At 31.9% G+C, this 12149-nt stretch overlaps 1 protein-coding gene across 1 annotated transcript; it reads right to left on the reverse strand.

Annotated features, from left to right (window-relative positions):
- Positions 1-10207: 10207 nt before the first annotated feature.
- Positions 10208-11832, reverse strand: Vps20 (vacuolar protein sorting 20). Its single transcript, XM_071701367.1, has 3 exons — positions 11612-11832; positions 11290-11399; positions 10208-10884 (listed from the first exon to the last, which is right to left on the reverse strand). The coding sequence occupies exons 1-3, from the start codon at positions 11675-11677 to the stop codon at positions 10398-10400; spliced, it is 663 nt and encodes a 220-aa protein (XP_071557468.1). The 5' UTR covers positions 11678-11832; the 3' UTR covers positions 10208-10397.
- Between the last annotated feature and the right edge of the window lie 317 nt (positions 11833-12149).

The raw sequence follows: 12149 nt of genomic DNA on the forward strand, positions 1-12149 counted from the left end.
TATCGCGTTCTCGGTTTTATGAAGTGTCGTTTATTCAATCCGAGAGTTTAAAGCTGACGCGACGTAAGTTCGCTGACAATGCGGTTGATATTTTATTCTTTTACAAGTTCATTTCTTGACATACTGGTAGTCGTAAAAATGGCGTCTAAAAGAAGATAGCAAATAACATTATTGTACCGTAATTACTGATAAACGTTCGTAAATTTGCGTTGGCATACATCGCAATAAAATTATCGTGTCGATAAAATCGAGTGTTTAAACATGAAAAATATTACAACGCATCGAATAAAACGAATGAAATTGAGTACACGAAAAATTACACGTTAATCCAATAAAAATTTCGAAAAAATCATTATTTCCACGAAATTCTTGTTATTTTTAGTTTTAACTGATTATAAAAAATTTTAGTGCGTCTGTTGTGACGTAGTCCGTTATTTAAACTGATAATGCGTCTGTTGTAACGTAGTTCGCTATTTAAACTGATATTATCTTAATAAAACTTGTCAAAAGAATATTGATTAATACGTTCTCCGTGAAATGTTAGTGATGAGATGTACATGCAATAATATTTAAAATAAATGCAATTCTTTTCTAATCTAATTTCCTTTCGTGTGTTAATAAATGTGCAGTATTGCATTATCTGTTATCTGACTTGCAATAATATCGCATATCATTAAAAAATTGATATAGCATTGCTTGAATGTTGATTAGGCATAAATAGCTCATCCTTTCTTTGCCGTTTGTTTATCATTTGTTTGCGAATATTTCTATAAATATCTTGAAACTGCACAGAAGAAAGGAAATACTTATTTATTACTAAAATGATATCTCACATGTCTTTCCGCATTAGCAAATTACGTACGACGCGTTTAGAACAACGTAAATAAGTGTGATAAATCAATGATGCATGATAGCGCATATCTAATTATTTATAGCATGCAACCATATTCATTTCTATATGATAATACAGCCCATTTCTTCTACATTTTATAATAGTAATAAAAAATTTTACACTTAAGCCTTCGTGTTCTTTATATGGTCATTCCCACTCTTTGCATGGTCATGCAAATGTAAAATGATGAGAAAGTGATGTAAAAGAAAAAATAGTAGATATAAGAGAAGCAAAGAATAATATGGAGCTTTGAGACTGGATCGAACAGTCAAAATGATATATTAAATTCGGAGTAGCTATATATATAGTAAGAATCAAACAAGAGCTAGAAGTACAATATAGAATTTTAAATTGTTAATAAGTAGTATCAATAGATCAATAATGCTATGTCAATAGTGATTGATATCAATAGTGATGATGTAATATTGATCGTCGTTAATGCTGTCAAATTCCAGCGGTAACTGTTGCGCGCCAACGCGAGCTATTTTACTTAAAAACGAGTGCATCGATGACCATCTAAAAGATACATTCGTTGATACACTTTTCACTTTTTGCCGTGCCGAAGAAGTCAGCTGAACGTACAGTTGTACGTACTTCCCGGCCGTTGGTGGATCGATCCGCCTGTGCTTTCGTGCATTTTGCATTTTATCGAACGGTCTCCCTAGACCGCACGCGTGCGTGACAGATCTCGTCTATATTTACACGTGCGTGCGTCGGGGTCTCGCATTTATGTCGAACCCCCGTGAAACGGCCAGAAAACGATCACGACTCTTACGTCAATGACTTGCACGACGCGACGGCCCGACGGCGGTGTGATAGTTACATATGGTACCCGTCGCTTACATGGTTTAACCTTAACCCGGTTTCGCACCTCGCACACGGTAGCTAGTAGATAAGTAAATGGTCGACTTTACGCACACGGCTGTACGCGGGAAAACAGGTGAAAAATATCCGCGGGAACGGCTTTATTTTCTATTGCGTCTCGTGTCTGTATTCGCATAATTTCTCCGAATCCGAAATGTGATCTATGTGGTTCCCATTTTTCTGCCTCTTTCTATTTTGCGCGTGCGAGAAACCGCGTTTGTTATTTTTGCCATAAAATATTGCTATAAAGATTGGAGAAATTTATGGGTAGAAAAAGAAAGATTACCAGATGAGATATAGCTGATAGTTTCATTTCTTCAAAATTATTTGGGTATAAAATATTAGGCACAACGAGTACCTGCTAACTTCTTTTAATTACTATATATTTTATATATTTATAATTTTTTTTAAAAGATTTATTACGTATACAAAAAATTTTTCAATTTGATTAATTGGATATTACTGAATTACCTATATATAGAGACGTGTTGTTTTAGCAAATAAAATTTAAAACGTATTTTTTTCTCGAGGCACTGAAGAATAACGATAAAAATATTCTTCGGTGGCGCTCACGTTATCACGCTGTAAGGAGTTTTTATCACGTTGCTACGTGTGAACAACGCACGAAAGCTGATCACGACTGCAAAAATTCGACGAAGAGGAGATGCAATAATACATTTATGATATACCGCGTCACTGATATAGCGCGCGTTATCGCGCTTTCATAGACTCAACATAAACATTTATGTCATAGTTGCAAATCTTTTCAGTTATTCTCTTGTGAAATTATTCGTACCTTTCAAGAAAAATTGCAGACTGAATCGCGAAACAAGATAGAAGCGTATAAAGAAAGAAGATTTTCTAAAATATCAGTGCTAAGGATCGGAAGTCTATTTATTTAGTCATATCTTAAAACTCTGTTTGCAGTTTTATAAAATACAATATAGTCATTCAAGAATCACTCGCGCAAATTATATTTACTTTATATAAGTAGAATTATCATAGCATTAAGCAAACAATATCCGTGTACAGCAAAAAGAAATATTTGCAGATATCAAAATATCTACGTACTGCGATACATTAGTAATGCTACGCGAGAATAAATGCAGTGTTAAACTTTACCAACTGATATGAAATATACGCAGATATTTCTCACATGTATACTTGAAATGATATATACGTTCATAATTCACGCTGTTGCACCTGCGGAGCATAAGGAGCATGATAAGGAGATGACAAACACGTTCTTCTTGAACGAATCCGTCTTTTAAATTTTAAGGCACATCTGTTATGCGACGTCGTTTCAATGTCTGTCTAACAATGTTTTGTAACGAATTGAAAACAACCAGATATTCTACATTAATAAACGCAAAATAAATTTTTGCGTGATTACTCAATTAACAAGTTGAAGAAGCTCATTTGCAAGTGAGAAATTGAACCAGAGAAACAGAAATAATTCTAATTAAATTACTAAAAGCATACTTAATTTTTTATAAAGATTCTATTACTATGCAACAACACATTTTAGCAATAATATTTTTATAGTATTTAACTATGTATGAAATTAAAAAGACAAACACGTAAGAAGTAAATTCGAAGTATACGCGATTTATAAATACAAAGATATTTATTATATATTTAGATAAATTACTTTTATTTTTGTAAAAAATATTTAAAAAAGAATAAGAACTTTCCAATTCTGTATATCCCATGTGGTTAATAAGTATATGTTTATAACGACAATTTTTATAACGACATATTAATATGATAACCATACACAATATAAATCTGAAAAATTTTTCACGATATCATGATATCACGTATAGTTCTCCAAGGTAAAAAAATTGCACATATTTTAATTTTTTAATTGATGTTTACTTAACGAATGAACAATTATGAAACTTATGTATAATTTTTCATTTTTAATGAGCAATATATAATCTCTCATTGTTGTCATATGTATAAGTATGGTCTCAAAAAAGGGTAAAAATGATATTATAAGAATGGTAACGTACAAATTCTTTAATTATATTACAATATATTTTCTGTTACCACTTCGCTTCCTTCTCTGTTTTATACGTAGTTTCTTTAAGTTAGCGTAATTATACTATTGTTAACTCAATCGCTTCTGCAATTAAAATTTTTCCAATAGACGACAAACTCAAAAATTTCGATTGTACAGAAGAAAATTTAAAAGATAAGCGATGAGTTTCTATTCTTTAACATTTTCTTGTAAATATTACTTATCAGTAAGAAATTATATTTTAATAATCGTTCAGAAAATGTGTATATATGTGTATACATATACAGATAAGAATTATAAAACTATAATTTCTTTTCAGAATCACTAACAAATGAGAAAGAAATATCTCTTACCTGAACTAATTTTCGCGGTCTATATTAGACTGTTGGATGTTGGAAGATTCGAAAACTTTCTGCACGCACTAATTTAACACATTGAGTCTCCGATTGGCCGGTTCTCGCTGCTCTTCTGTGCGCCCTAACAGCTGCCCTGATGACGCACCAAGAGAGCGCAACTCCCACGACGAAGACTCAGCGCAGACTGACGCGACAGCCGTTCTCGTGGGTCTGTCTAACTCTGACCCACGCTGTCAGTTACTACGGGAGTCAAACGCAGGTATATCATTGATGTCAGGCGTGTTTTCCAGCAGTGTTTCTCAAATTTCTCACAAGCGATCTTACATTGAGCAGTCTCTTTTACTTTAAACGTTTCAATATAAATTCACAAAATAAATTCTTTCTTTAGATAACTAGAGAGAGAAATATACAAATTTAAATTATATATAAATATAATTAAAATATTAAAAAAAATTAGAGACAGCACAAAATATATAGAAATATAAAAATATATTTTGCCAATAAATGGAATTAATAAATTAATTTTGTATGCAGTTGATAAACTGAAGAATGATTCGTCGACATTTTCCTTCAAACTTTCTTTCTTATCTTTTTCTTAATTTGAAAAACATTACCTCTTTCTCTGCAGTGAATCTTTGTTAGAACATATAAAATGATTATATACATTAATATAGCTGGATTTCTTGTGTGATATATTTATTAATTAATATACTTTTTAGAAAAAAGAGTTTATCCTCATCTGCAGAAATCATTCATGTTCAATCGATATAATTTTCCTTGTTCACCTTTAATTGAAACGCGTCACCGTGTTAATTTACCAAGAATAGAAAACGAGATTCTAGCTTATTATTTTATTTGCGCCAAAATCGTGGAAAAATCCGCCCGGGGAATTTTCAGAATGTTGATTTACAAGCTATTCGATGGTGACGTGCAGCGTAGTGGGAAATTAATAGCAGCAATTCGATAATGAGGATTGGCAGCATCTCAGACCAACCAATTGCTGGGATCGCGCCGCAATTGAGAACATCTTATTCGGAACAATGGTATAATTAATGCACTCACGTCGAGATCCACTCTCGAAAGATCTATTTATATATTGTGTAATATTTCTCTATCTGGCACTGTCTGTGTGCTTTACTTAAATGTGCTTCTATGTGATGGTAGTTCTAACAATGTTGATTCATCGACATGGTGTGCCACATAAATGTGAGATTGTGTTTTGACAATCAATGGAAATATTTAATCCACTAACAAATTCATAAATGGTTAAAAAATGAAATAAAAATCCCATCTACAAATTTATATAGGCGTAGGTATTTAAATCATTTTGAAGTACAATTCTGTACTAGCGTTTATTTTAGTTTTCAATGATATGCAGATTTATACATGTGTACAATTTTATTTATAGATTGTAATGTTGTCAAAATAAATTTGTATATATCTGAATTTGTATGAATATTTTAATAATAGTAATCCTCTTAAGAAAGAAACTATACAGGAATAAAAAAAGAATTAATTTTTTTAATGCATATTTTCAAGTTTAACATTTTAAGATTTATTGTTTAAAGATATTAAGGCGAAATTTGAAATAATAGCAGAGTTATAGCACTCACATTTTCCATGAAGTGTATCAAAGCATTGTAAATCGTCCAGACATTTACACGATTACAATTCTTTTCAGCATTAAACTTTATCTTTACAATCATCTTAATCTTCTACATTCTATAACATCTTTGTCTTTACTTTTGTTTCACACACATTACATGTGTGTACATAAAAGACAAGAACTAGTATAAATATTGACAATTATCTGAATACAGCAATTTAAAAAATAAACAATAATAATAAGTTAATTAGAACCGATCTGATATACATGTAATCAATTAGAGAATATGCCATTTACAGTTTGGATCTTACATTTATAGGACTGGATCTTTGTAGCCTAATAAATATTATTCGCGTGAATTTTTATATACAATTCTTCGCTTTAGCTAACCACGCGCAGTTAAAATAAACTTTTTAGTAACAAAAGCAAATAAATGTATTTGCAAAGACGTATTTCGGTAAAGAGAAAAAATAATCAGTATTAAATATTAATTAAACTTAATTGATAATAAAACAAAGGAGAAGTAAAAACAACTTATTGTAATGCAGTTTTAAAATATCTATGTGGTTATAGCGAGTGCATTTTCTCATTAAAAATGAAAAAAAAAAAAACGTGTAACGATCGAAACTGCAACAGGTGAGTTTCCGAAAAAACCAGCTGTAATCTATTTACGAATACGGTGTCCGATTTTAGATATCGGATACTTTTATCTGATGTCTCTATCGCTCATTGCGGAAACAAAATGAGAATAATAGGTTCGAGGTTCATGGAACAATCTAGACTTTTGCCTAAAGGGGTAATTCCACTGGACATCCAGATAAGCGATAACGCACATCATATTTCGGTTGCAATCGTGAAATCAAGGTAACAGTTAAATTAGTCAATTAGTGGTTACTTCAAAAACATTTCGTAGACCAATCAAGTTAACATAATACTTTTAAAAAAGAATCAATGATTCTGGAAGAAAAATTTTCAAAAGACTATGTTGCATAACGTAATTTTGTCAACAATTTTAAATAAAGAATGAAGTGATTTCATATATGCTCATTCTTTATTATGGCATTATAACATCTAACATAAAAATAGTATTATAAATATAATTATAAATATATACATTTTTATGCTAATAATTAGTATAATTATAAGTATTTTTATGATAATATTTTTCTATTAATATAAGCTTTTGCAACATTATAAGTATTACTATGCTTGTGGTTTTCCATATTTATACTAAATTTGTGAAAAAAAGGACAGAAATTGATATAACAGTACAAAGTAGGAGTGAATAAATAAAATGCTAAAAGAATAATCTATTCTTTCTATCTCTCAAAGAAAAAATGTGTAGGAAATTTGTTTAGAGAATAGATTCATCAATTAAAAAGAAAGTTATCTTAAATTATATCAATGATAGTATCTTAACGATAAAACTTACAAAATACTTCAATCGGCAAATACTTGATATTATAATCCTTCTTTTATAATCTGTTTTTTTGAACAATATAAAATTACTTGTCTATTGATATTACTGATTAACTCAAGTATTTTTACCAAGTGGTTTCAGAGAGAGGGAGAGAGGGAGAGGGAGAGAGAGAGAGAGAGAGAAGACAGAATATCTTCGGGGAATGACATCACATACAATTCTGGAAATTACGGTCTGATTAATATGTAAAAGAGTTAAAAGACATTGGGTTTCTATATTTGCATACGAATTGCATTTATATTAGTCATCTGACACACTATTCGATAAGAAAAGATAAAAAAATTATAAAAAGAATGTATTTTCAGTCAAGAAGCACTTGAGATCTTATATCAGTACTCCTCTCGTTTTATCTGTACGAATTAAATTCTCATTTTTAAGAATTTATTACAAGATATTGCAAAGTTGCATTAAGCATACAATGTCAAAGAAATTACATTATTTAAATGCAAATAACTCAAATAATTATGACTGAAAAACACTTAGGAGCTTTTAAAAAATCTCACGTGTTCAATAAATGATTAATTAGTGACTACTAACTGGATCATTTATCGAACATCATATTTACGCCGATTGATGTATTATTGATTGTAAAATATTCGTAAGCATCGAGAGGAAAAAAAAAACAAGAACACCGTTTGCCAAGCAACTTGTGCATATGGCCATCGTTCTCGATGTGTCCCCTCCCCTCCCACCCTTTCCCTTGGTCTTATTCATTCTTCAAGGCCACCCGGTTTTAAATGCGGAACCGTTCATCCGTATAGACGTCATTTAAATACCCGCAGGTTTCCGTATTTCCTGATATAGCTGGCAATACGTACAAGTTGATCATTTCTCCGCGAGCAATCTTCGACTTATACGTATTGCAAATAGGATCAAGTATTAATTAAATTAAGCCGTCGGGCAATTTCTTTTTTAGACGATTAGACTTGTAAATCAGTATATTATTCGATGCTAACGACAGAAGTTTGTTTTCGCGGATGTCAACTAGGCGCCACGGCGTTTATAAGAAAAATTAAGATGTGTTACCGTCTCGTCTTTTTAAGACTGTTCTCAAGTAAATGGTAATCGATATGGATACGAAGAATATCTTCTATTTTAACAAAACTTCCACGCCTCGGAGGATATACGCTGTTGAGTGCATTTTAATAAAGTTGTTGTGTATAAACGCGCAATACAGAATGTAGCGAAGTATCAATATTCCTCGTGGGTATAATCATATGCGTACACGATATCAATAACAACGCATCTGAATTTGAAACGAAATAAAATTGATATTGTCAATACGCACATACTTGCATTATAAACTTCAATTTTTATCATAATATAAAGTATTTGAATAGTTTTATAGATATCTATAAATTTAATATTTATCAAGATATTTATTTTAAGATATTATAAGTAAAAATATAGATATGTGTGTGTGTGTGTATGTTAAGTCGAATAACATCTACAGGTATACGATCGCAACATTATTATCATTGTAATTTGATATGTATAATAAGATTTTGCGGAAAACCAGTTAAATTGCTAAAGCAAATACATAAAATATAGAAGGCAAAAATTATCAGTTTAACGTATAAAAGTAAACTTCTTTGTTGTTTATTGTAAATGTCATTGTAAGTTCGAAATATTAAATTCATAGAGCATTGCAAAGTATTCCGCGATTTTACATAACACGCATTATTTACCATTCCTCTAGATATCTTTCGACACACTAACAAAAGCGAGCGGAAAATTTTGAACAGTCGCAAATATTTGCAAGTCTGGTCAAGATACCTTATGCTCACACTGCCATTAGGAAGGAGCGTACAGTGACCTTGTAAGCGAACGATGCCTTATCTTCTGGTTAAAATGGTTCAGTTAAAAAAAATCACGATATATTGATCAAAAATATATATATCTGAGCGCCGATAGGTGATTACCTGACAAACAGTATATGCTTGTAGATCTTGTTCTTATCACGAAATTATTAAAGCTCGACGTAAGATAAATACATATATATATCCGCGCTGTGTTAAAATTCACACATAAAAATAGTATACTTTACTAAAGATAGACCAATGCTATTTCTTTTTGTAGAGTTCATAATTTGTCAAATATTATAATGCATTATGGTTCGTGAAGATATTATAATATCATGTATATTAGATTACAAAATAAATTTTTTAATTGGTCACACTCGTTAGCATGTTACACGGCTCTTATTTCTGGTTAAAAAGAATCGTTGATCTAATTATGCAAATTGCCAATAATATATAAGGTCAGGGCGTAGGAGCTTGCGCCATCATGTAACGTTGAGATCATCATAATGCATAATGTTGAGTATTATGCTAATGTACAACGGTAATTAACAGATTATCTTAATATAGATTACTCTTGTAATCTATATATGCGGTTATATATTAATTTCTAAACTTGTTCTTGTTTGAATCCACGTTACTGTTTTTATAACAAAAAATACACAATAATTTGTTTTAAGTTTACGGATAAAAATATTAAAATAAAATAAAAAATAAAATAAAAAGAAAGAAAGAGCTTTATACTTTAATTATCACTATTTAATTAAATATTTTAAAATGTCTATATACATTGTCGAGTAGAAAACAGGAACATAAAACACTGACGTGGTCAACAAGATAAAATAAATATAACCAGGAACGGAAAAAAAAGTTCTCATCAATGTGTGTGTATTGTCATTTGAATTAATATAATATTCAAGAATACTTTACTGTTTCTTATATGGTTATTAATTATATCTTATAATTACTGTTAAATCAAATCAGTAACCATTTATATTGTAAAGTTTCACAGATTATATTTTAATAAAGAAATTGTTGAAACAGAAAAACTTGTGTACTATCTATCCACGGAGAAATATATCCATTATACTTGATCACATATTAACTTTAATATATAGAAAAATTGTGTTTATTTTTGCTCCATATGTCTTCCAACACTGAATTTTTATATTCAGATAACATATAAATATTGCATAATGGATTTTATTATATAATATACAGTACGATGTTAAAAGTAATTACACTTTGGGCTAAAATTTTGATTTTTAGATAAATTTTATAAACTATACTTATTATATATTATTTTCTGTACATATATACATAGTTTATTGCACAAAAAGTCTTGATTTAACAAAAGTCCATCAATACCTGAAGATTTCATCCCATTACTGCAATCGGCTCTTGAATCTTTTCTTTCGTACGTTTCTTCTTCTTCTTCTCCTCCTCCTCCTCCTCCTCCTCTGGCAAATCCTTTGGCACATCTGGTAATAAAACGTCTTTTGGTATTTCGGGAGCTTTCTCGTTGATATCTGCTTCCGCCAATGCATCCAATTCTGCCTCAATCTCGCTTTCGTCAAATTCTTCTTCTGTAGCAAGTGTTGACGTCAATATTTCATCTATTTCTCTTTGCTTCTCAATACCCTCTCTCGTGTCGTCCATAACTTTTTCGATTTCATTGATAGACAATAAAGCGTGTAATTGCTTCAATGCAGTATTGCCAACTTTTAGGCCATCAACAACTTTCATCTCAACTTGAGCAAATTCCAAATCGTGGGCCACACGTTCAAGATTTTCTAGCTGGCCGTCTGCACGTGACAGAACTTGTTCTTGATATTTCTTCTTGCGTAACAAAAGTAACGCACGACTGTAAGAATTAGAAATTATATAACAATTTTAAAGCAACAATATTATGCAATATTACAAAATTAAGCAAAAATCTTTAGAAAAATTTTGAAAAAAAAATTACAAGAGAAATTATTCAAATACAAAATTCTTTTTAAATGTCTAATAATTGCTGAACAATTTAACACATAATTCTTGCACATAATGCACAATATAATGGTGCGTGTCCACCTGCGAGTAAAATCGAAAGTAGCTTTTGAAAGTGATTCTCGCAAATGGACATACTCTTTTAAGTACTCTCAGGAGTATGTTTATTTGCGAGAATCACTCTCGAGAGTTACTCTCAAAAACTATTAAGTTTATAATACAAATAAATATAATATACACAATAAGCTAATGCTTTCTTCTGACGATTAAAAATACTTACTCTTTCTTTCCATTTTTCAAAAGTTCTTTCGCAAGCAATCGTTCCTTCTCCAAGCTTTGCTCGATCTTCCTCTGGTACTGTTTAATTTTATCTCTCGTCTGTTTCACTTGCTGCACATGAAAGATGCGTTTTTGGAGGTTATAATACGCACTACGTACTTCTGTCGTTACACTACATATCCAACATAATTTTCTGTTTGCAATTTATCGCAAATGAAATAACTAATAATAATTCGTGAACTGAGTTAAGTGGGACCAACGATAAGAGAATGATTTGACAGTTTCAGTAGTAGCGTTATGGTGAAAGGGTTAAGACGACTTACCAGGATCGCTTTATCCTGCTCGGTGACGCGGCTCGGTTGCTTTTTCTTCGCGAAGAAGATTCCCATCGTGCCCGCGATATCACGAAACGCGAGCCGCGAGTCGAATTTTCGCGATTCACCCGCGGTATCACGTCACGTCACGTTTGACGATCAGCCAGAAGCGTAGCGTCGACCGTCAACCCTCGCCGTGCGCCGGGCGGCGGCCATCTTGGTCCGTGGTCGTTCGATACTCGACAGTCGACACTCGCGACGCTTGCGATTCTCGAAACGAGCATCGCTACGTCACACGTCGTGACGTCGCTTCGCGCGCTGCGCGCGCAATCGCGCATTCGCGCGGTACGGCGGCGTCGGTGGCGGACGCGGCGGTGTCGTTCGACTGTCGAATCGCTCTCTAAATCGCGGTAAAATTCCGCGTTTCGTGGATATCTCACTCGTAAAGTGCATGAAAACGTAAATTCGCGAATCGTGATACGAGAGCTTATGATGATTTACGGTAAAAAGCGTGGTTGCCGCTGGAAACGGCCGCGAATTCGCGATC

Source organism: Temnothorax nylanderi, unplaced genomic scaffold (assembly GCF_030848795.1).
Source record: "Temnothorax nylanderi isolate EJ_2023f unplaced genomic scaffold, tnyl_v1.0 TNYL_tig0025_pilon, whole genome shotgun sequence".
NCBI classification, from domain to species: Eukaryota; Metazoa; Arthropoda; class Insecta; order Hymenoptera; family Formicidae; genus Temnothorax; species Temnothorax nylanderi.